Below are 26,292 nucleotides of genomic sequence, written 5' to 3' on the forward strand. Positions count from 1 at the left end.
GAGTGTGATGCCTCCAGTTCTGTTCTTTTTTCTCAAGATTGTTTTGGCAATTCTAGGTCTTTTCTGGTTCCAGATAAACATTTGTGTCATTTGTTCTATTCTCCTAAAAAATGTGCTTGGGATCTTGATGGGGATAGCATTAAATTTGTAGATGGCTCTGGGTAATATATTCATTTTGATGATGTTAATTCTTCCAACCCATGAACATGGAATATCTTTCCACTTCTTTGTGTCTTTTTCAATTTCTTTGAGTAGTGACTAATAATTTTCAGTATACAAGTCTTTCACTTCTTTGGTTAGGTTTACTCCTAGATATTTTATTGTTTTTGTTGCTATAGTAAAAGGAACTGATTTCTGGATTTCAATTTCTTCTTACTGTTTGCATAGAGGAATGCCACTGACTTTTGAATGTTAATTTTGTAGCCTGACACCTTACTGTATTGCCTGATGATTTCCAAAAGCTTCTTGCTGGATTCCTTAGGTTTTTCCATGTATACTATCATGTCATCTGCAAATAAAGAGAGTTTGACTTCTTCTCTTCCAGTCTGTATGCCTTTAATTCCTTGCTCCTGCCTGATTGCTATGGCAAGAACTTCCAACACTATGTTGAATAGTAATGGTGATAGTGGGCAGCCCTGTCTAGTACCTGATCTGAGTGGAAATGCTTCCAGTTTTTCACCATTGAGTATGATGTTGGCTGTAGGTTTGCTATATATAGACTCCACTATCTTCAGGAATTTTCCATCTATTCCCATTTTTTGTAGTGTTTTGATCATAAAGGGATGTTGTATTTTGTCAAAGGCTTTCTCTGCATCTATTGATATGACCATGTGGTTTTTGGTCTTGCTTTTGTTGATGTGGTGGATCACATTGATTGATTTACGTATATTAAACCAACCTTGCATGCCTGGGATAAACCCTGCCTGGTCATGATGAACAATCTTTTTGATATACTGCTGTATCCGGTTGGCTAGAATTTTGTTCAATATTTTCGCATCTATGTTCATCAGAGATATTGGTCTGTAGTTTTCTTTTTTGGTTGTGTCCCTGTCTGCTTTTGGTATCAGGGTGATGTTGGCTTCATAGAAACTGGCAGGGAGTATTCCAGTGTCTTCAATCTTCTGGAAGACTTTTAAAAGTAGAGGTATTAGTTCTTCTTTGAAAGTTTTGTAGAATTCATTTGTAAAACCATCTGGTGCAGGACTTTTATTATTGGGTAGATTTTTGATAACTGTTTCAATTTCATTAGCTGTGATGGGCCTGTTCATGTTATCCACTTCCTCTTTACTTAGTTTTGGAAGTTGGTAGGTATCTAGGAAATCATTCATTTCTTCCAGGTTCTCTAGCTTGTGGCATATAGTTGTTCATAGAAGCCTCGCATGATATGTTGAATTTCTGCAGTGTCTGTTGTGATATCTCCTCTTTCATTTACTATCCGATTTATTTGGGTCTTCTCCCTTTTTTGTTTTGTGAGTCTGGCTAAAGGTTTGTCGATTTTGTTTACTCTTTCGAAGAACCAACATTTACTTTCGTTGATCTTTTGTATGGTTTTCCTATTCTCAATGTTATTTATTTCTGTCCTTCTGGTTGCTTTAGGATTCCTTTGTTGTTCTTCTTCTAGGTCTTTAAGATGTGCAATCAGGCTGTTTATTTGTGCCTTTTCTTGTTTCCTACTGTGTGCTTGTATAGCTATGAACTTCCCTCTTAGGACTGCTTTAGCTGTGTCCCAAATATTTTGATAGCTTGTGTCTTCATTTTTATTGAACTCTCGAAACATTTTGATTTCTTCCTTGATTTCCTCTTTGACCCAGAAGTTGTTAAGAAGTGTACTGTTGAGCTTCCACATTTTGGCACTGTTACTAATCTTTTGTTGATTGTTAAGTGTTAGTTTAATTCCACTGTGGTCTGAGAAGATGCTTGGGATGATTTCAGTGCTCTTGAATAGGCTGATGCTGTCTTTGTGGCCTAACATATGGTCTATCCTTGAGAATGATCCATGTGGATTTGAGTAAAATGTGTATTCCAGTTTCTTGGGATGAATGACTCTGAAAATGTCCAATAGTTCTAGTTTATCTATCTCTTCATTTAGCTCCCTTATGTCTTTACTGATTTTCTTCCTGGATGATCTGTCAAGTTGAGATAGTGGGGTGTTGAAGTCCCCTACTATGATTGTGTTACTGTTAATATATTGCTGTAGCTCTTTTAGTAGAAGTTTGATGTATTTAGATGGCTTCTCATTGGGTGCATAGATATTAATAATTGTTAAGTCCTCTTGATTGACTGATCCTCTGAGCATTAAGTAGTGTCCATTCCTATCTTTTTTAATCTTATCTATTTTAAAGTCTATCATGTCAGATATGAGAATAGCTGTTCCTGCCCTTTTTTGTGAGCCATTGGCTTGTATGATAGTTTTCCATCCTTTCACTTTAAGTCTGTGTTTGTCTTGTTGAGTTAGGTGAGTTTCCTGTAGACAACATATTGTTGGGTTGTGTTTTCTGATCCATCTTCCTACTCTGAGTCTTTTAATAGGTGAATTCAGGCCATTGACATTTATTGATACCAAAGATTGAAGATATTTTAACACCATTCTTGTAGAGTTTTAGAGTGTTTTGATATATGTCCTATTTGTGGTGGTCTGGTTGTTTATAGGAGACCTTTCAGAACTTCTTTCAGGGCAGGTTTGGTGATGGTTGCTTCCTTCAACTGTTGCTTGTCTGAGAAGGTTTTGATGCTTCCATCTAGTCTGAATGACAGTCTAGCAGGATATAGTATTCTTGGCTGAAAGCCTTTCTCATTGAGCACTCGATAGATATCTTGCCATTCTCTTCTGGCCTGTAGTGTTTGTATGGAGAAGTCTGCTGCTAATCTTATGGGTTTTCCTTTGTAGGTGACTCTTTGTTTTTCTCTTGCAGCCTTGAGGATCCTTTCTTTATCCTTATTCCTTTCCATTCTAAGTATGACATGTCTTGGTGTCTTTAGGTCTGGGTTAATTCTGTTTGGGACCCTCTGGGCTTCTTGAATCTTTATGTCTTTGGTGTTGTCTAGACTAGAGAAATTTTCAGCTATTATGGCCTGGAGAATGCTTTCTTCCTCTCCTTCTCTTTCTTCCTCTGGTAAGCCAATAATGCGTATATTGTTTCTTTTGAAGTCATCCCATAGGACTCTGTTGTTGTTTTCAGCATCTCTTAATCTCTTTTTGAGATCTCTTACTTCTTTTTTAGTTGTCTCTAATTCATCCTCAATCTTGCTAATTCTGTCTTCAGCCTCATAGATTCTATTCTCTCTGCCCTCTACTGCTTTCTGGAGTTCATCTATTTTGTTGCAAGAGAGAGAGACACTTGAAGCACTGCTCTACCGCTTGTGAAGCTTCATCCTTGCAGGTAGGGACCGAGGGCTTGAACCTTGGTCGTTGAGCGTGGTTATGTGTGTGCTCTACCAGGTGCGGCCCCTCTACAGTTTTTATTTTTTTAATTTTCATCTATCTGTATTTTAAGTGAGCTTACTCTGTCAACTCTTAGAATGTAGAGGTAGAACTGTTGCATTTAGCTGAATAACTAGACCAGTATTAGAGATGCCAGAAAGTTATTTATGTGATTACATTGAGAAAGGAGAGTCCCAGACATTCACATTCCATTTTTATTTACCTATCCTATCTCTTTTGTCCTATTTACTTAAAAAAAATATTCATTTATTTATTTATTTTCCCTTTTGTTGTCCTTGTTTCATTGTTGTTGTAGTTTTTATTGTTGTTGGTGTCATCGTTGTTGGGTAGGACAGAGAGAAACGGAGAGAGAAGGGGAGAAAAAGACAGACACTTGCAGACCTGCTTCACCGCCTGTGAAGCGACTCTCCTGCAGGTGGGGAGCCGGGGGCTCGAACCAGGATCCTTACGCTGGTCCTTGCACTTCGTGCCACCTGCGCTTAACTTGCTGTGCTACCGCCCGACTACCTTGTCCTATTTACTTTAACAGAAGTTATATTTTGATCCCTTACCTCATCCCCACACCAATTCCTTAGTATGTTATTTAAAATAAAAAAAAAAAAATTTTGTGAGAAAAGGGGCTGATGGGGAAACACCAGAGCATCTCTCCAGCACATATGATGCTGGGGATCTAGCCCAGGACCTCATGCTTGAGAGTCTAAGACTTCATCCACTGTGCCACCTCTCCAGCTGCTCTTGAAAAGACTCGGATTGGTCTCTCTGGGATTACAGATCCTCAGTGATCTTAAATTGAACTAAATTATAACCCCTCTCCTCCCCTCATTCTTAGGCTTTGCTTGAGTATGACAATGGAATTCTTTCTCTTTTCTTTCTTTTAAAATTTTATTTATTTATTTATTTATTTATTTATTATAACCAGAGCACTGTTCAGCTCTGGCTTATGGTGGTGTGGGGGATTGAACCTGGGACTTTGGAGCCTCAGGCATGAGAGTCTGTTTGCATAACCATTATGCTATCTACCCTCCACCCTTCTTTTTTTAAAGATTTTATTAATTTATTAATGAGAAAGATAGGAGAGAGAGAAAGAACCAGACATCACTCTGGTACATGTGCTGCCTTTTAGTATGAGTTATTTTCCCTGAAAATCACTGCTGAAGCTCTCTTGATAGGGCTTTTTAAAATTTAATTTAATTTAGGGAGTCGGGCTGTAGCGCAGCGGGTTAAGCGCAGGTGGTGCAAAGCACAAGGACTGGCATAAGGATCCCGGTTCGAACCCCGGCTCCCCACCTGCAGGGGAGTCGCTTCACAGGCGGTGAAGCAGGTCTGCAGGTGTCTATCTTTCTCTCCTCCTCTCTGTCTTCCCCTCCTCTCTCCATTTCTCTCTGTCCTATCCAACAACGACGACAACAACAATAATAACTACAACAATAAAACAAGGGCAACAAAAGGGAATAAATAAATTAAATTAAATTAAATTAAAAAAATACTTAAAAAATTTAATTTAATTTAATTTTACTTTTTAATTTTATTTATTTATTTCTTTTAAAGATTTTATTTATTTATGAGAAAGATAGGAGGAGAGAGAAAGAACCAAACATCACTCTGGCACATGTGCTGCCGGGGATCGAACCCGGGACCTCATGCTTGAGAGTCCAAAGTTTTACTACTGTGCCACTTCCTGGACCACCTGACGGAACAAAAGTTCTTCTGGATATGATTCTTATGAATAAAAATAGACTGTTATGGAGGGTTGTGGAAAACTGGCAGAACACCTTTAAGGTTAATTATTGACATTTTGTTTGTTTTATTTGTATGTTTACTTTTTGGAGAAGGTATTTTCCATAGAGGCCTATTTGTTCTGTGTTATAATGATGTTATATATGAGTAACTAAAATAATTTTCATTTATAGCTTTAACATTTTCACCAAACCACCTCAAATATTTTGTAAGTCCAAAGTATAAATAAGTAAACTGCTATATTCTCAATTCAGTCTCTGTATGTCAAACTTTTATTGGGTTTTACAAATATTAATTTCAAAATCTTACTTTCGCTCCTGGGAAATTTATATTACCTGCAAATTAAATGAATAGGTTCAACTATGTGTTGAAACCAGCATTTATATAAAGTAAATCTGTGGGCAACATCTAGGACATATTTACTTTTCTTATTTTAGATAGGAGAGTTTATTACTAAAACAGACTCTCTAGGCTCCTCCTCCTATTGTCTTCTATGCCCTTGGACTAATGTAAATTAAAAATGTGCTTTCTCCGGTTTGGAAGGTTTTAGGACTTTGTGGAATTATTCCAAGTAGGTGTAGAGGCATGTTGTATCCATCCACTAGGCTCATGCTTAGACTTGTACTCAGTCCAGAAGGACACCTGTATCCTATTAAAGAGGAGTGTTGTCATTATCTGCTAACCTGTTGAATCACTTATTATCTAGGAAGATGTAATTAATAGTTGAGGTGATAAGACTCCATTGAGTGCTGAGAGAATGGAATATGTTAGATTGGTTTTGGGGCATTAAAAGAAAACAAACTCCGGAGTTGGGAGCTAGTGCAGTGGGTTAAGTGCACGTGGCACAAAGCACAAGGACAGGATCCTGGTTCGAGCCCCCAGCTCCCCACCTACAGGGGAGTCGCTTCACAGGCGGTGAAGCAGGTCTGCAGGTGGTTTTTCTCCCCCTTTGTCTTCCCCTCCTCTCTCCATTTCTCTCTGTCCAATCCAACAACGACGACATCAATAACTACAATAAAACAAGGGCAACAAAAGGGAAAATAAATAAAATAAATATTAAAAAAATGAAAAAAATACTCCATTGTTAGCCATTTCTTTTGCATATGTTTTCTAGGACCCCATATTTGTTTTCTACTGCTGACATGACAAATTGCAATAACTTATTGGTACAGTATTCCTTTTGTTATCTTAACAGTTCTCCAGCTCAGAAGTCTTGTGGGCTGAAATCAAGGTGTCAGCTGGGCTATAGCGCTCTGTAGAGTCTCAGGGAGCATCTTAGCCGTTCCCAGCTTCAAGAGACTGCCCATGTTGCTTTGCCTCTTTCCTCCATCTTTATTGCCAGGATTGAGTCATTCAAACACCTGGATTTCTGCTGTCTCTCTCCATCTTTATTAGATGAGTAGGGGAAGGGGCCAAGTTTCTCTGTTTTCAGACTCGTGATCAGTTAGTTATAGCTCAGCAGGATAATCGTGGATAACCGTCTCCCTTTCTGGAAGCATTTTAACCTTAAGCATATTTGCAAAATCCTTTTTGTCCTGTAGAAATGAATTTCTTGGAAAGGCATTTTTCTGCCAATCTTTCTAGAATATTATGTACTAATTTAAAACTTTTATGGTTAATAGGATCAATAGATTATCAGTATGAACTCATATAACAAGGAGATGAGAAATTGTGTGTCAGTCATTGCCCTATAATCCACTGTTTTCCCCAATAAAATGATTTGGATAAAAAAAAATGCAGGGAGTCGGGTGGTAGCGCAGCGGGTTAAGCACACGTAGCCCAAAGTGCAAGGACCCGCAGAAGGATCCCGTTTTGAGCCCTCAGCTCCCCACCTTCAGGGGAGCCGCTTCACTGGCGGTGAAGCAGATCTGCACGTGTCTTTCTCTCCCCCTGTCTTCTCCTCTCTCTATTTTCTCTGTGTCCTATCCAAAAATGACATCAATAACGACACTAATGCAACAGTAAAACAAGGGCAACGAAAGGGAATGAATAATAAGTAAATAAATATTTTTTTAATATAAAATAAAAGAGGGGAACACATGGGGCCAGGTGGTGGCACCCCTGGTTAAGTGCACACATTTCTGGTGCTGAAGGCCCTAGATTCAAGCCCCTGGTTCCCACCTGAAGGGGGGAGTTTCACTAATACTGAAGCAAGGCTACAGGTGTTTCTCTGTCCCTCCCTATCTCCTCCTCCCCTCTCAATTTCTTTTTTTCTAAATGCCTTTTTTTTTTTTTTTTTTAACCAGAGCACTGATCAACTCTGGTTTATGGTGGTGCAGGGGATTGAACCTGGGACTTTGGAGCCTCAGGCTTGACAGTCTGTTTGCATAACCATTATGCTATCTACCCCTGCCCTAAAGATGATTTTGACTTTTTTTTTTTTTTTAACCGGAGCACTGTTCATTTCTGGCTTATGGTAGTGTGGGGGATTGAACCTGGGACTGTGAAGCCTCAGGCATGAGAGTCCGTTTGCATAACTATTATGTTATTTACCCTTTTCTCCCCTCTCAATTTCTCTGTCTCTATCCAATAATAAAATAAATTAAAAAAAATTTTTTTTAAAGAAAGAAAACTATTCTTTTAGAAAAAGAATCACTAAGGGTTTGGGAATGTGTTCAATTTTTAAATATTTTTATTTATTTTATTTTAATAAGAAAAAGTAGATATGGGGGAGGGTGGGGGGGGGGCAGAGAGACCAACCAGAATATGGCTCAGTTCTGGCTTTTGATGGTGCTGGGGATTGAACCTGGGACCTCAGAGCTTCAGGCTTGAAAGGCTTTTCATAACCATTATGCTGTCTCCCCAGCCCTGGGATGTGTTCAATATCTTGAATTTTATGATGACTTCACAGACTTGCCAAAAGTTATCAAACGGTATAAATTAATTTTATATAATTTGGCAACTGGGAAAAGGGCTCAACTGTTAGAGTATTAGATTTTTTTTTTTCTTTTTCTTTGAATTGCCGCAAAAGTTAACTCTGGAGCTCTGCCTGCACCAGAATTACTGCTCCCAGTGACTTTTTATTTTTTTATAAAGACAAATTTTGAAGGAAGGGGGGAGATAAGGAGAGAGAAAGAGAGACACCTTCACTGCTTCATCATTGACCCAGGGCTTGAACTTGAATCCTTTTGCATGGTACTGTGTGTACTCTCCTAGGTGAACCACCCATGGCCATGAGTATTGGACTTTTATTTTATTTTTATTTATTTGTTAATGAGAAATATAGGAGGAGAGAGAAAGAACCAGACATCACTCTGGTACATGTGCTGCTGGGGATTGAATTTAGGACCTCGTGCTTCAGAGTTTAATACTTTAGCCAATGTGCCACCTTCTGGACTACAATATTAGACTTTTATACGTGAGGTTTCTGGCTTGATCCCCTACTTTGCCACTTACCAGAGTGGTAATCTCTCTTTTTAAAATTTATTTATTTATTTATTTATTCATGAGAAAGATAGGAGGAGAGAAAGAACAGGCCATCATTCTGGTACATGTGCTGCCAGGGATCAGACTGGGGACCTCATGGTTGAGAATCCAGTGCATTATCCACTGCGCCACCTCCCGGACCACTCTGGCTTCTCTCTTTCTCCTTCTTTCTGGCTTATGTGAAACTCTTTCTCATATGCAATAAATAAAAAGTAAATCTTAAAATGTACTTTTTAAGATTATAGGTGTTATTTAGTATTTTTATCAGAGCACTGCATAACTCTGGTTTATGCTAATAGGGATGAAGCTGAGCCCTTTGGTGCTCCAGGCTTGAGTCTTTGTGCAGAACCATTAAGCTATCTCCCCAGCCCTAGGTGCGATTTGAATAGATGTTAAGAAAATCTATCATCCCTACTTCCTGTATTTTCTTGGTAGTTTCTGACTCTTATCTGCAATTATGTGTCAGTATATTTTCATAGTTATTTTGTGAACACCTTGTTAGCTTTTGCAATGTAACAAACTACCCCACAATTATTTATCACCACCCACACATTGGTGGGTCAGTGGGTCTAAGCTAGGTTTAGACACTGGATGTCTCTGATGACCTTGGCCGGGCTAGCCAAACAGCTGAAGATCAGCTGAGAATTGTCTCAGCTGCCTGGGGCTATGTGGGGGCAGATGTTACATAGCTCTCTAATCCTCCCACGTTGGGCTAAGCCCAGACATGCTCTTGTGAAAATGGTAGAAATACATGGACATACAAGCAGAACCATATGAAATCTCTAGTGGGCCAAGTTAGAACAGAGAAACTCACTTTTGCTTTATTTGATTGGCTAAAAATAGTCACCTGGCTAAATTGAGGTTATGGGAAATGAAAGGATAAAGAATTATGGAAGCATCAACCTTTTTCTTTTCTTTTATTTAAATATTTATTTTTTTCCTTTTTGTTGCCCCTGTTTTATAGTTGTAGTTATTATTGTTGTTGTTCTTGATGTCATTGTTGTTGGATAGGACAGAGAGAAATGGAGAGAGAAGGGGAAGATAGAGAGGGGGAGAGAAAGATAGACACCTGTAGACCTGCTTTACCACCTATGGAGTGACCCCTCTGCAGGTGGAGCTCGAACCGGGATCCTTACGCTGGTCCTTGAGCTTGGCGCCACATGTGCTTAACCCGCTGCAGTACCGCCCGACTCCCTTTTTCTTTTCTTTTTTTTTTTTTTAAGATTTTATTTATTTACTCATGAGAAATGATAGGAGAGAGAGAAAGAACCAGACATCACTCTGGTACATGTGCTGCCGGGGATTAAACTCATGCTTGAGAGTCCAAAGCCTTATCCACTGTGCTACCTCCTGGACCACTCTTTTTTTTTTTTAATATTTATTTTATTTATTTATTCCCTTTTGTTGCCCTTGTTGTTTTATTGTTGTAGTTATTATTGTTGTTGTCGTTGTTGGATAGGACAGAGAGAAATGGAGAGAGGAGGGGAAGACAGAGAGGAGGAGAGAAAGATAGACACCTGCAGACCTGCTTCACCGCCTGTGAAGCGACTCCCCTGCAGGTGGGGAGCCGGGGTTCGAACCGGGATCCTTATGCCGGTCCTTGTGCTTTGCGCCACCTGTGCTTAACCCGCTGCGCTACAGCCCGACTCCCCACTCTTTTTTTTTTTCTTTATTTTTTAAAGTTCTTTTTTTATATAAAAATATGTATATATTTATTTATTACTGGATAGAGACAGAGAGGGTTGGGGAAGATAGAGAGGAGAAAGACAGAGATTATTTTTAATTTATTGGATAGAGACAGCCAGAAATAGAGGGGGAAGGGAGCGATAGAGTGGGAGAGACAGAGAGACAACTGAAGACCTGCTTCACCACTGGCAAAGCTTTCCCCCTGCACATGGGGACTGACGGGGCTTGAATCAGGATCCTTGAGCATTGTAACATGTGCACTCAACCAGGTGTGCCACCACACAGCCTCTCTCTTTTTTTTTCTTTTAAACTAAAGTATTACTTAACTCTAGCTTTGGGGTGCTAGGAATTGAGCCTGAGTCCTTGGAATGTAAGGCATTAAAGTCACTTTGCATAACCATTATGCCATCTCCCAACTCTTTTTTTTTTTTTTTTTGTCTTAATGACACTACTCTCTGCCTAGACGCCTTAGCCAGAAACTGCATCTGAGATGGAATTAGAGTGTACTATGAAAGGAAAGGTCTCACCCGAGTAATGAAGCTGAAGGGTTGTCATTCCACACGTGAAGTCTCTGGACACAGTCTGAAGTGAAGCATGTGAGGTGGCAATTGTTGCGTTGGTTAGGTTGTGATCGGCAGATGCAATATTATTTGATATGGATTGGGAGAGGCATACGGGAAAGTGGGCCCTATCTAAGGGTTCCAGGACTGGGGGAAGTACGGGCTCTTTAGTGGAGATGTGAGGTTCCTGCTGTCTTAGGGTTCAAAAAGACAATAGATAGTTAATGTTAACATCACATTGTTTGGTAATTGGGTTAACTTTGAAAAGTCCTTTTGTTATGGTTTGCTGTACAGTACCCAGTATCTTGTATATAGCTGTGCTATTGGATGCTTCTGATCTACTTGGTCTAGGCTTTTGAGAGAGTCTGCATATCAGTTACACAGCCTATATATTAAAAAGATTCAGTTTGTGTTTTGAAAAACTTTGAGACATACAATTGATTTTCCCCCTCTCATATTAATTAACTAGTGATTTATATGTCTACATTTTACTAGGAGTGTACATAAACACCATTCCCACCACCAAAAGACTGTGACCCATCCCTCCCACCCACTCCCACCCCCCACTGTCCCAGGAAGCTGCATGTCTGCCCCTCAGCACAGGGTTTTTACTTTGGTGCCCTAATTACAATTTGGTCAGGTCCTGCTTCTCTCTCTCTCTCTCTTTTTTTTTTTCTCCCAGAGCACTGCTCAGGTCTGGCTTATGTTTGGTGGTGCAGGGATTGAACCTGGGACCTCGAAGCCTCAGGCATCATTATTAGAGTCTGTTTGCTGGGATGATCTCACTCTCAGGCAGAAGTTGAAAAACAAGATCAGAAACGAAAACACAAGTAGAACCTGAAATGGAATTGGCATATCGAACCAAAGTAAAAGACTCTGGGGTGGGTGGGTGGGGAGAATACAGGTCCATGAAGGATGATAAATGACATAGTGGGGGTTGTATTGTTAAATGGGAAACTGGGGAATGTTATGCATGTACAAACTATTGTATTTACTGTTGAATGTAAAACATTAATTCCCCAATAAAGAAATAAATTTTTTTTAAAAAAAAGAGTCTGTTTGCATAAACATTATGCTATCTCCCACCTGGCTAATACACTATTGTATAGATTATATATCTATCAGGTGATGGATATCTGAGTTTTAACTCTATGACTGTTGTGGATAATGCTGCTATAAACATTTGTTTATAATATTTTTGTGTAGTCAGACATTTTCCTTTCTCTTAAATATATATCTAGATTTAAACTCTTCCTTCTTCTTCAAGGAGGGGTGTAAAGGAGTTTGGGAAGGGGCCATTCCTTTCCAAACTCCTACTTAGTCGTGTGAACTGGGTTACATTGTCTTTTTTCCACGTCTACAATAAGTTTTCATAGTACTAATTTCTTTCTTTTTTTAGTATTTATTTTTGTATATCTATTTATTTTCCCTTTTGTTGCCCTTTTTTTTCTTTATTGTCGTTGTAGTTATTATTGTTGTTGTTATTGATGTTGTTGCTGGATAGGACAGAGAGAAATGGAGAGAGGAGGGGGAGAGAAAGATAGACTCCTGTAGACCTGCTTCACTGCCTGTGAAGTGACTCCCCTGCAGATGGGGAGCCGGGGCCTCAAACTGGGATCCTTATGCTGCTCCTTGTGCTTTGTGCCACGTGCGCTTAACCCGCTGCACTACCACTCAACTCCCCATAGTACTAACTTAATTACTTCATTATATTGAAATTATCTGTTTGCATGTCTAAGTTTTTAGGAAGTAGCATCATTGCCTTATTCAATTTTGCCAATTGCAAACAGTACAAAAATCCACCTAATATTTATTGAACTAGAAAAACTATAAAATAATAGTCTGTTCCTCTGAAATAAAATAAAATTTGTCTTTTTTCTATACACACACACACACACACACACACACACACACAATATATATATCTATAGACAGAGATATTTTCCTCTAAGTATTTGATAGTTTCTGGTCTAACATCCAAGTCCTTGATCCACTTGGAATTTACTTTTGTATTTGGTGAAATACAGTGATTCAGTTTCATTCTTCTGCATGTTTCAACCCACTGTTTCTAACACCATTTGTTGAAGAGACTCTGCTTTCCCCATGTAATAGTCTGGGCCCTTTTGTCAAAGATTAGATGTCCATAGGTGTGGGGCCTCATTTCTGGGCTCTCAATTCTATTCCATTGGTCAGTGTGTCTATTCATGTTCCAGTACCAAGCAGTTTTGATGACAATGGCCCTATAATACAGTTTGAGATCTGGGAGTGTGATGCCTCTGGTTCTGTTCTTTTTTTTTTTTTTTTTAATATTTATTTATTATTTATTCCCTTTTGTTGCCCTTGTTGTTTTTTATTGTTGTAGTTATTATTGATGCTGTTGTTGGATAGGACAGAGAGAAATGGAGAGAGGAGGGGAAAACAGAGAGGGGGAGAGAAAGACAGACACCTGCAGACCTGCTTCACTACCCGTGAAGCGACTCCCCTGCAGGTGGGGAGGGGGGGGGTGCTCAAACCGGGATCCTTAGGCTGGTCCTTGTGCTTTGCGCCACCTGCGCTTAAGCCACTGCGCTACAGCCTGACTCCCCGGTTCTGTTCTTTTTTTCTCAAGATTGTTTTGGCAATTCTAGGTCTTTTCTGGTTCCAGATAAACATTTGTAGCATTTGTTCTATTTTCCTAAAAAATGTGCTTGGGATCTTGATGGGGATAGCATTAAATTTGTAGATGGCTCTGGGTAATATATTCATTTTGATGATGTTAATTCTTCCAACCCATGAACATGGAATATCTTTCCACTTCTTTGTGTCTTTTTCAATTTCTTTGAGTAGTGACTCATAAATTTCAGTATACAATTCTTTCACTTCCTTGGTTAGATTTACTCCTAGATATTTTGTTTTTGTTGCTATAGTAAAAGGAGTTGATTTCTGGATTTCAATTTCTTCTAACTTAGTGTTTGCATAGAGGAATGCCACTGACTTTTGAATGTTAATTTTATAGCCTGACACCTTACTGTATTGCCTGATGATTTCCAAAAGCTTCTTGCTGGATTCCTTAGGTTTTTCCATGTATACTGTCATGTCATCTGCAAATAAGGAGAGTTTGACTTCTTCCAATCTGTATCCCTTTAATTCCTTACTCCTGCCTGATTGCTATGGCAAGAATGCCAGCCCTCTTTCTATCCCCCCCCCCTTTCCCTATGTACAGTGGCTTCTTAAAATGTCTTCTGGGAGGGAGTTGTGCGGCAGCGCAGCGGGTTAAGCGCTCCTGGTGCGAAGCTCAAGGACCAGTGTAAAGATCCCAGTTCGAGCCCCCGGCTCCCTGCCCACGGGGAGTCACTTCATAGGAGGTGAAGCAGGTCTGCAGGTGTCTATCTCTCCCCCTCTCTGTCTTCCCCTCCTCTCTCCACTTCTTTCTGTCCTATCCAACAACAGTGACATCATCAACAACAACAATACTAACTACAACAACAAGAAGAAATAAGGGCAACAAAAGGGAAAATAAATAAAATATAAAGAAAAAAAAAAAGAAAAAAATGTCTCTTGGGAGGGACCAGGTGGTGGCACACATTGTCAAACACACATGTTACAATGCGCAAGGACCTGGGTTTGAGCCCCCACTCCCCGTCTATAGGGGAAAAGCCTTACAAGTGGTAAAACAGTGTGGTAGGTGTCTGTCTCCCTCTTTATCACCCCCTTCCCTCTCAATTTCTGATAGTCTCTATCCAATAAATAAATAAAGATAATAAAAAAATGTCTCTTGGGCCACATATTGAGATAATTTATCTTTTTGATTCTTTTTAAGGCCTGCTCAAAAGAAGAAAAAAGATCCCAAAGCAAAATCATCAGATGAGATAAAAGAGGAGATAGAAAAAATAAAGTCCTCCGTCTATATGGAAGGTGACCCTGAAGATGATGTCTACCTAAAGCGCTTATATCCGAGGCAGATGTATGAGGTGGAGAAAGCTATCCATTTGCTTAAAAAATTTCAAATTCTCGACTTTACTTATCCAAAGCAAGGCGTTTACCTTGATTTGACTCTGGATGTGACACTAGGGAAGAAGGTATGTTGACTCAATGTTTTTTTTTTTTTTTAAGATTTTATTTATTAATGAGAAAGTTAGGAGGAGAGAGAGAAATAGCCAGGCATCACTATGGTACATGTGCTGCTGAGGATTGAACCTGGGACCTCATGCTTGAGAGTCCAATGCTTTATCTACTGCACCATCTCCTGGACTCTAATCTGAGCACTAGTCAGCTCTGGTTTATGGTGATGCAGGAGATTGAACCTGGGACTTTGGAGCCTCAGGAGTGAGAGTCTGTTTGCATAACCATTATGCTGTCTATCCTCTCCTCTTGTTGACTCAATTTTTAAAAAAGCTTTATTTATTTATGAGGAGAGATAAACAGTATCACTCAGGCACATGCAATGCTGGAGATGGAACTCATGGCTTGAAGTTTGAGAATCTCACATTTTTTTAGACATTGTGCTACTAGATTCAGTTAAAATGAATTTACTTGTGAATAATGAGTATGAATTGTTGTTTCTTAAAATTTTTAGTTATTATCTCTCATAATAATTTCTAGAAGATTAAGCTCTTTTATATACTTAAATTTTTTAAAATAAATTTATTTATTTAAGTATTTATTTATTCCATTATATTGCCCTTGTTGTTTTATTATTGTAGTTATTATTGTTATTATTGATGGTGTTGTTGGATAGGACAGAAATGAAGAGAAGAGGGGAAGACAGACAGGGGGAGAGAAAGATAGACACCTGCAGACCTGCTTCACCGCCTGTGAAGCAACTCCCCTGCAGGTGGGGGTCCGGGGGCTTGAACCAGGATCCTTATGCTGGTTCTTGTGCTTTGCGCCACCTGCGCTTAACCCTCTGTGCTACCAGCTGACTCCCCATGTACTTAAATTTATATCTGTTTTAAACACCCCCCTGTATATGATGTTAAGTATATATATTATTCACCCGAGTAATCACTGGTAAATATTTCTATAGAAGTAGTTTTTAAATAAATTTTTTAAATAATTTATTTATTTATCATTGGATAGAGACAGAAACTGAGAAGGGAGAGGGAGATAATCTGAGAGACACCTGCAGCCCTATTTCACTACTTATGAAGTGTTCCCCTTGCAGGTGGGGACTAGGGGCTTGAACCTGAGTCCTTATGCAGTATAATGTGTGCACTTAACTAGGAGTACCTGGCCCTGTTTTTAAATTAGATATTTCTTAAACTTTATATATATATATATATATATATATATATATATATATATTTTTTTTAATTTTATTTTCCCTTTTGTTGCACTGTTAAACTTTTGTTGTTGTAGTTATTATTGTTATTGAGTCGTCATTGTTGGATAGGACAGAGAGAAATGGAGAGAGGAGAGGGAGATAGAGGGGGAGAGAAAGACAGACACCTGCAGACCTGCTTCACCTCCTGTGAAGCTACTCCCCTGCAGGTGGGGAACACTGTTAAACTTTAAAAAATCACTTAATTACTGGGTGTTATGTTCCTTCTCTGTGACTGAGGGTTTTTTGTTTAGCTCAGTAACCTTCAGATACTTTCCTTAAATTCTCAGTTGAGAATGTTCCCTAAACCTTGTTTCAACCAAAACCCTTTTTTTTTTTTTTTTTTTTACAGCATTGCTCAGGTCGGGCTTATGGTGGTGTGGGGGATTGAACATGGGACCTTGTAGCCTCAGGCATGAAAGTCTCTTTGTATTACCATTATGCTATCTACCCACACCCCTAGATCTAAGTTTTATAAGCCTCTCACTTGAAAAATCTTATTTTCCTAGACATGATGTTTATTATGTCAGGATTTGGGTGGGTGGGGGTTTAAACTGGAAATTGTAACTTTTAAAATACAACTTAATATCCTCAACAGCATTGAACACTAATGCGGAGACAGTATAGTTTAGTGCTTGAGAACCTGGACTCTGAAATCAGATCTCTTACAAGGGAGCTTACAGTGCTTACAGTTTATGTGGTTTAGTGAGGTTGAAGTGAGATAATGCATATGAAGGACTTGGTATGTATGTAATAACATTTACTGAAAATTGTCTCTGTTGAGTGTCTTGCATGCAGTTTCTCATTTAATCCTATTCAAGAAAAGGTTGTTGAGGTAATTAGCATAAAATAACTTGCTCAAGGTTATGTAGTAGGGAGTAGAGTTAGCATTTGAACTAAGCTGTAATTTCTCTATAATTTGTTACAAGTAGTTGGTATCAGTGGATATCTAAATTTATGTTGCTGTTCTTTTATTTAAAAAATATTGTGCCCACATAGATCACTTTGTTATTCAACTAATAATGTGGTTCCTAAAGAAATCACAAGCTTCATTTCACAAATGAAAATTCACATTTCACAAATGGAAACCACTTATAAGCTAATAACACTGCAAGAATGCTGTTGTCTTCCTAAGACTTTTTGTTTGGGTGGTGATGGTTTTTGTAGAGTGCTCTACAAATAGCCAGTATTCCCGCCCCCTCACCCTTACCCCACCTTGGGGATGCTATTACTGTGATTGTTTGCCACTGAAAAATGGAAACCAGTTGTGACATGTTAATGACAGAGGAATGCCAGTTAAAGTGAATTGCATGTCTGATCTGATATAAGTGTGTTTAAGGACCTGTGTCTTGTCTGAAAAGAAATCCTCAGGAGATTATCTCTACTCAAAAGATTCTCTGAAAATAAATTATTTGAATCAGTTCTCTTTCTTCCAGCTCTTAAGGCTATGTCAAAATTAGGGACCTAGAACTTATTTCCATGTGAAGTTTCCCTAACAGTTCTGAGCCACAGGCCTATACAGGTCCTTGATAAAATAACTGAACAAATTAGTTTTGAGACTCTGTGGAGTGTCTCCCCATATTCTGCTGCCACAAACTCATGCCACTATTTATTTTGGATTTGCCAGCTGGCTTCCCAAGTATATCTGAAAGTGGTAGTGGTTCAAGTTGTTTCAAAAATAGATGCACTCAGAAGAGCTTTGGAGTTAGGGTTAATATTAACTGATTGTTTAGAGCTAGTTTTTTTTTTTTTTTAAAGATTTTATTTACTTATGAGAAAGATAGGGGAGAGAGAGAAAGAACCAGACATCACTCTGGTACATGTGCTGCCAGGGATTGAACTCAGGACCTCATGCTTGAGAGTCTAGTGCCTTAGCCACTGCGCCACCTCCCAGACCACTAGAGCTAGTATTGGAGATTGGGGTGACCAACTGAGCAGCTCACCTGAATATTTTCCATTGTTCAGCATGTGGAACTACTGGGTTGCGAGCCCAGTATATTCATATTCTCTTTGATGGTCATGAAATTACATGTTCTTTTGGATTTAAAGTTAGCAAATGTTAACATTGATCATGTAGAGCATTGAACTAGGAACTGTGGAAGAATGAGTGTGCAAACACTTCTCAGATAATGTGAGAGAGTGATGAATGATCGAGAGATAGATGCCAACTGTGATTGGAGTATGGAGCTGGGAAGAGGCTTTATGATTCTCATTATAAAGCGCTTCTTATAAAAATTTATAATCTGTGGTCTGGGAGGTGGCGCAGTGGATTAAGCGCTTGACTCTCAAGTATGAGGTCCTGAGTTCAAGCCCCAGCAGCACATGTACCAGAGTGATGTCTGGTTCTTTCTCTCTTTCCTCCTATCTTTCTCATCAATAAATAAATAAAGTCTTTTAAAAAATTTTATAATCCTTGTGCCTTACATTGTAATTGATGAGTAGTCCTGGATTAACGAGTGGAAAGATGGCAGAATTAAAACATTTTAATAAAGCGTGTCAATTTTGTTTTGTTAATTAATATATGAGGTGAATGAATATTTTATAATTGTTTTTCCATTGTTATATTTAGAAAAAATCGGAGCCATTTGCCAGTGTTGTTAGTTTTCCATACCCCTTCGTTTCAGAAATCAATAAAGTTGCTGTATTTACAGAGGTAAGTAACATTGACAAATATATATACATACATATACATATATAAACATATATATGTAACATACTACTTTGATCAATGAATAAAATAAGAGAGTGATGAAATAAAAAGCAAAAGGATTTATAGAATATCTTTTTTTTAAATTTATTTCTTTATTGGGGAATTAATGTTTTACATTCAACAGTAAATACAATAATTTGTACATGCATAACATTCCCCAATTTCCCATATAACAATACAACCCTCACTATGTCATTTCTCATCCTTCATGAGGATTTATAGAATATCTTACCATTCACTTAGCCTTTTTCTCCCCACTTGAAGCTCAAAACAAATTATATGACTTATCTAAAGTTGTTACTAGTTTGAGAAAGCCTAAGTAGAACATTAATTCCATCACTGTTAGGTTGCCATAGTGTTTCCCACAATAAAGTAAGGAGAATTATGGAATTTGCCCTACTAACTTCAGTTTCTTCCTCAAATTCCTTCTGCTCAAACAATAACAGGACTTTATTAAAGTAATGGGGCCACTTACTGTGTTGTAAAAGCCACAGTAACTAGAACTTTAAAAAAGGAAAACAAGGGGGTTGGGTGGTGGCGCACCTGCTTGAGTGCATATATTACTATGCACAAAGGCCTGGGTTCAAGCCCCTAGTCCCTACCTGCAGTGGGAAAGCTTTTCCAGTGGTGAAGCAGTGTTACAGGTGTCTCTCTTTCTCTCTCCCTCTCTAACACCCCCATCCCTCTTGATTTCTGGCTGTCTCTATCCAATAAATAAAGATAATTAAAAAAATTTAAAAAAAGAAAAACAACTTGGAAAGTCAAGATATATTAGAAATATGGTATCAATTCTTTGTTAGACTTTTGTATCATAAATATTTGTAATTTGTTTTATAAATGTGTTTTGATTCTTCTCCTTTGGCCTCACTTTCAAGGAAGGATTTCTTCCCAGAAAAGTGGGAAGTGTAACTGTTGAATAATCAAATAGCAAAATAAACCATAGGAATACTTGTATTTTCCTTTTGACTTTTTAAGCAACTGGCTCAATTTTGGTTCTGTCATTTCTTAATTTTTCCTTCCTATATTGGTTTGATAAGGTGTCTCCTTTTAAGTTAACAAGACTAATTTTGCTTTAAGCTTTCACTATTGGAAGATTGTGTATTGAAAAAGTTTGGGATATTTGCTGAAAACAGTTAGTTTCCCTAATATGTCATTTTGATGTATTTCCTCACTTGTTAGTCAAGATACAACTTAGTCATGTGCAAACTAAACCTTTTGTGAAATTCAGTATTTCTGACTTATCTGATTGAAAATATATATGAATTTTTAATTAAAAGTTAAAAACTATGATTTCTTTCCTGAATGGTATTATTTATGGCAAACTACTTGAAAGCAGACTAAATTTGTATGAAGACTAATGTTCAACCTGTTGTATTTGATAGAATGCATCAGAGATCAAAATAGCAGAAGAAAATGGAGCTGCATTTGCAGGAGGAGCTGATCTGGTTCAAAAGGTACAGTGCTGTTTTCGTGTTCATTAGTTACAGAAATTGTTCTGTTAATCTTTGCTATGCATTGATATATTACTTTTGGAACATAGCCATTTTTGCTCATATCCTTTGGTAAATAGTAGAGCTTTATAAAATAGAGGAGAATGTTACTACTTTTGAGCCTCAAAAAGCAAGCTGTTGAGGGTTGGGGGGTTGCACACCCAGTTAAGCATACACATTACTATGCATGAAGACCTGGGTTTGAGCCCCTGCTCCCCACCTGCAGGGGGAAAGCACCATGAGTGGTGAATCAGTTCTGTAGATGTTTCTCTTTCTTTCCCTCTCTATCCCCCTCCCCTCTCAATTTTATCTGTCTTAAAAAAATTTTTTGTTTTAAAGGAAAAATGGCATCTGGGAGCAGTGCATCATGTCTGCATCATGCAGACACTGAGCCCTAGCAATAACCCTAGTGACAGTAAAAGAAAAGAAAAAGAAAAAAAATAAAGCAAACTGTTTAGATTGTCTGATGTGAATTATGCTTGATTTATGTTGTGACTTTTTTTCTCTGCTGGTATATTTGTGAGTTTTGTGGCTAGACTTGAAAGAATAATACTGTTGGGCTTGTGCAGTGATGCACCTGATTGGGTACACTAGTTACAGTTCACAAGGACACAGGTTTGAGCCCCCAGTCCCCACCTGCAGGGGGGAAGCTTTGCAAGTGGTAAAGCAGTGGTACAGGTGTCTCTCTGTCTCTCTCCCTCTCTCCCTCCCCTACCCTCTCAATTTCTCACTGCCTCTATCCAATAAATAAAGATAATAAGAACAATTTTTTAAAAAGAATAATACTGGGTTTTGAATGTTAGATTTAAGTTGAGATCCAAAAGTACTATACTGGACATCTCTATTCATATTTTAAAGAAAAGCCATCCTGCCTTCTTAGAAAAGTATGATGGGCTTTGGAGATAGCATAATAGTTATGCAAAAAACTTTCTTGCTAAAGATCCCAGGTTTAATCCCCAGCACCACCATAAATCACAGCTAAGTAGTGCTTTAGGGGGAAGAAAAGTATGATTAATTTTATTAGATCACAAATGATAGTATTTCACCTCTGTAATATAGAACTTTTGGTACTCATAATTCCCACCTGCCTGGGTTAGTTTAAAATAGCCTAACAAATATTTATGCATAGGGCGTCAGTTGGTAGGCCAGCAGTTAAGCGCACGTGGTGCCAAGCTCAAGGACCAGCTTAAAGATCCCTATTCTGAGCCCCTGCTCCCCACCTGCAGGGGGGGTCACTTCACAGGTGGTAAAGCAGGTCTGCAGGTGTCTATCTTTCTTTTCCCCTCTCTGTCTTCCCCATCTCTCTCCATTTCTCTCTGTCCTGTCCAACAATGATGACATCAATAACAACAGTAATAACTACAACAACAATAAAAAACAAGGGCAACGAAAGGGAAAATAAATACATATAGACAATTAAAAAAACTATAAAAACCCAAATAATTATGCATCAAAAAATGATATGAGAATCTGTTGAAAACAGTAACATTTATTTTTTAAGTAGATGGTAAGGCGCCGGGTGATGGTTCACCTGGTTGAGTGCGCACAGTGCACAAGGACCCAGGTTTGAGTCCCTGGTCCCCATCTGCAGGGGGAAAGCTTTGTGAGTGGTGAGGCAGTGTTGCAGCTGTCTCTCTATCTCCTTCTCTATTTCCCCCTTCCTCTCAATTTCTGGCTGTCTCTAGCCAATAAATAAATTAAGATAATTAAAAAAATGTGTTGAGATCCTGGTTCTAGCCCCCCCCCTTCGCTCCCCACCTGCAGAGTATGTTGAGCCAGCCTCCCTTCAGAGAGTGGGGCAGTTTTTCGCCATTGTTCTACAACAAAAGGGTTTATGATGTTATTCCTGATGGAGATGACCATTGATGGAGAGAAGGATCTGTTAGAGATTTATTTATTTATTTATTTTTATTTTTATTTTTTATTTAAGAAAGGATTAATTAACAAAACCATAGGGTAGGAGGGGTACAACTCCACACAATTCCCACCACCCAATCTCCATATCCCACCCCCTCCCCCGATAGCTTTCCCATTTTTTATCCCTCTGGGAGCATGGACCCAGGGTCATTGAGGGTTGCAGAAGGTAGAAGGTCTGGCTTCTGTAATTGCTTCCTCGCTGAACATGGGTGTTGACTGGTCGGTCCATACTCCCAGTCTGCCTCTCTCTTTCCCTAGTAGGATGGGTCTCTGGGGAAGCTGAGCTCCAGGACACATTGGTGGTGTCTTCAATCCAGGGAAGTCTGGCCGGCGTCCTGATGACACCTGGAACCTGGTGACTAAAAAGAGAGTTAACATACAAAGCCAAACAAATTGTTGAGCAATCATGGACCCAAAGCTTGGAAAAGTGGAGAGGAAGTATTAGGGAGGTACTCACTGCAAACTCTAGTATACTTCTGCTTTCTTACTTTGGTGCCATACTCCAAACTCAGTCAATTTCTGCTTTGCGTTTCTACTTCTTTTTTTTTTTACATGCATAACATTCCCCAGATTCCCATTTAGCAATACAACCCCCACTATTTCATTCATCATTTTTCATGGACCTGTATTCTCCCCACCCACCCACCCACCCCAGAGTCTTTTACTTTGGTGTAATACTCCAATTCCATTTCAGGTTCGACTTGTGTTTTCTTTTCTAATCTTGTTTTTCAACTTCGGCCTGAGAGTGAGATCATCCCGTATTCATCCTTCTGTTTCTGACTTATTTCACTCAACATGATTTTTTCAAGGTCCATCCAAGATCGGCTGAAAACGGTGAAGTCACCATTTTTTACAGCTGAGTAGTATTCCATTGTGTATATATACCACAATTTGGTCAGCCACTCATCTGTTGTTGGACACCTGGGTTGCTTCCAGGTTTTGGCTATTACAAATTGTGCTGCCAAGAACATATGTGTACACAGATCTTTTTGGATGGATGTGTTGGGTTCCTTAGGATATATCCCCAGGAGGGGAATTGCAGGGTCATAGGGTAGGTCCATTTCTAGCCTTCTGAGAGTTCTCCAGACTGTTCTCCACAGAGGTTGGACCAATTGACATTCCCACCAGCAGTGCAGGAGGGTTCCTTTGACCCCACACCCTCTCCAGCATTTGCTGCTGTTACCTTTTCTGATGTGTGACATTCTCACAGGAGTGAAGTGATATCTCATTGTTGTCTTGATTTGCATTTCTCTGACAATCAGAGACTTGGAGCATTTTTTCATGTGTTTCTCGGCCTTTTGGATCTCTTCTGTGGTGAATATTCTGTCCAATTCCTCCCCCCATTTTTGGATGGGGTTATTTGTTGTCTTGTTGTTGAGTCTGGTAAGCTCTTTATATATGTTGGTTATTAAACTCTTATCTGATGTATGGCATGTAAAGATCTTCTCCCATTCTGTGAGGGGTCTCTTGATTTGGGTAGTGGTTTCTTTTGCTGTGAAGAAGCTTTTTAATTTGATGTAGTCCCATAGGTTTATACTTGCCTTAGTCTTCCTTGTAATTGGATTCGTTTCATTGAAAATGTCTTTAAAATTTATGCGGAAAAAAGTTCTGCCAATATTTTCCTCTAAGTATCTGATAGTTTCTGGTCTAACATCCAAGTCCTTGATCCACTTGGAATTTACTTTTGTATTTGGTGAAATACAGTGATTCAGCTTCATTCTTCTGCATGTTTCAACCCATTGTTTCCAACACCATTTGTTGAAGAGACTCTGCTTTCCCCATGTAATAGTCTGGGCCCCTTTGTCAAAGATTAGATGTCCATAGGTGTGGGGTCTGTTAGAGATTTAGGCCCATCATATCTATGTGGGAATCCTGGGATTACCTGACTATGGCCCCTCATGGTGGGGTGGCCTGGTAGTGACTAAAAGGGCCATTGTGTGCCAGTTTCTTGCCCTTATCCAGCTTTTGTAGACCTTACTTTATCTTACAGAGTTAGACTTAGAGTGATTGAGGGAAGTGAAATAGGAAGTAGGTGAGGAGGGTATCTAGGTCTAAATAGAAAGTATTTGATTAGGTACTTTATGGTGTCTTTTTTTTTTAATATTTATTTTTTTATTCCCTTTTGTTGCCCTTGTTGTTTTATTGTTGTAGTAATTATTATTGTCATTGTTGTTGGATAGGACAGAGAGAAATGGAGAGAGGAGGGCGAGAGAAAGACACCTGCAGAACTGCTTCACCACTTGTGAAGCGACTCCCCTGCAGGTGGGGAGCCAGGGCTCGAACCGGGATCCTTCTGCTGGTCCTTGTGCTTTGTGCCACCTGCACTTAACCCGCTGCACTACAGCCCGACTCCCACTTTATGGTGTCTTTTTGGGTCTTTCTACTTGCTTGCAGCACTTATTCACTGCAGATGATTGCACACTTTTACTTTAAGGTATATATTTTCCTCTAACTTGTGGATACCCGTACACGTGCCCTACCTCTTGCGCTCTGGTCTTATGTTTAGACTCTGTAGCTTTGTTAGGAAGTGTGCCACCTGAACTGGAACTAAGGAGTCCTGTGAGCTAAGGAAGGTCTCATCAGAGTAATGAAGCTGGAGGGTTGTCATCCTAGGCCTATTGTCTGTGGACACAGTTCCCAGTGAAACATGTTGAGGGGGTGCTGGTTGCATTGATTTGATTAAGATCAGAAGATGCAGTATTAAATGGTATGGATCAAGAGTAGCATGATGGAAAAATGAGCAAAGCCCTGGAGGTTCCAGGACTGGGAGAAATACGGGGTTGATAGGGAATGAGGGAGGTTCTTTACTGTCTTAGAGTTACTGTCTTAGAGTTGTCTTAGAAGGCAACAGGTTATTATTATAACCAAGTTATTTGGGAACTTGGTTTACTTTGAAAATTTTTTTTTTTTTACTTTGAAAATTATATGGTTAGGATTTACTGTACTATATAAGACCACCATGATTTATGTCATTTAATGCCATTTACAAATAACTATCTTTTTTTTTTTTAAAGATTTTATTTGTTTATGAGAAAGATAGGAGAGAGAAATAACCAGACATCACTCTGGCACATGTGCTGTCGGGGATCGAACTTAGGACCTCCTGCTTGAGAGTTCAAAGCTTTATTACTATGCCACCCCCCGGACCACAAATAACTATATCTTATATACTGACAAGACCGGTTGCTTCTGGTTTCCCTGGTCTAAGATTATAGGTGATTTAATATTTCAAAAAGAAGTTATTTTTAGAAACGCATTATCAATCTAAGCCCAATGTTAAAAGTCAGTTTACCAATTTGAAACCTTAAGTGCTTAGGTTGAAGGTATCCTCAGAACTGAAGCTTATGTTTTAAGAAACTATAGACATTAAATCTATTTTCCCCTCTCATATTGACTAAATAGTGATTAATAAGACTATAAGTTAATAGGAGTGTATATTAACACCATTCCCACCACCAAGGTCAGCTTTAGTGAACAGATGAGTTCAACATGGTAGGATTATACGAGCCAGTGCTATGTTCTGTCTTATAATTCTCCCATGGGAGAATTAAACCTAAGAAATGGAATTTTCTTTTTTAACATTGTGATTGTTTTTAAAAGAAAATATTAGAGACTGTTTCACTTCTGATAGTTTAGTAATTAGTAGATGTGTTCATATTGAATCATATATTGAAAAAAATAATGTTTAATGTTTGTTTTATAAGTTATAAGGGATATTTCTGCATTATACTTTATTTTCAGAAAAGTAAAGCTTTTCACACTATCTAAGGTTTTCTATTTTTCCCTAATTTTTAGATTTTGGATGATGAAATTCAACCAGACTTCTATGTTGCTGTTCCAGAAATAATGCAGGAACTTAATCCATTACGGAAGAAACTGAAAAGAAGATTTCCTAAGCTTAATCGAAGTAAGGGAGAATTAAAAAAAAATTCAATATCTATTAACAGCTTTCCTCTTAACCTTGTTTAGTTACAAAGCAAAACTACTAGACTGGCCAAATAGCTTGCCTGGAGAGAACACATGCT

At 38.7% G+C, this 26,292-nt stretch overlaps 1 protein-coding gene across 2 annotated transcripts in view; it reads left to right on the top strand.

Moving 5' to 3' along the window:
* MRPL1 (mitochondrial ribosomal protein L1) overlaps positions 1–26,292 on the top strand; it is a 71,713-nt gene that overhangs the window by 15,958 nt on the left and 29,463 nt on the right. The window contains exons 1-5 of one of the 2 annotated variants that reach the window (XM_060187913.1): positions 3,357–3,380; positions 14,651–14,909; positions 18,720–18,803; positions 20,243–20,314; positions 26,063–26,174. In XM_060187913.1, coding sequence (XP_060043896.1) covers positions 14,739–14,909; positions 18,720–18,803; positions 20,243–20,314; positions 26,063–26,174 — 439 coding nt within the window. In that variant the 5' untranslated portion in view covers positions 3,357–3,380; positions 14,651–14,738. Of the gene's footprint in view, positions 1–3,356; positions 3,381–14,650; positions 14,910–18,719; positions 18,804–20,242; positions 20,315–26,062; positions 26,175–26,292 lie in introns of those variants that run through there. The other variant, XM_007519830.3, reaches the window with a different exon arrangement.

Source organism: Erinaceus europaeus, chromosome 3 (assembly GCF_950295315.1).
Source record: "Erinaceus europaeus chromosome 3, mEriEur2.1, whole genome shotgun sequence".
In the NCBI taxonomy this organism is placed as follows: domain Eukaryota; kingdom Metazoa; phylum Chordata; class Mammalia; order Eulipotyphla; family Erinaceidae; genus Erinaceus; species Erinaceus europaeus.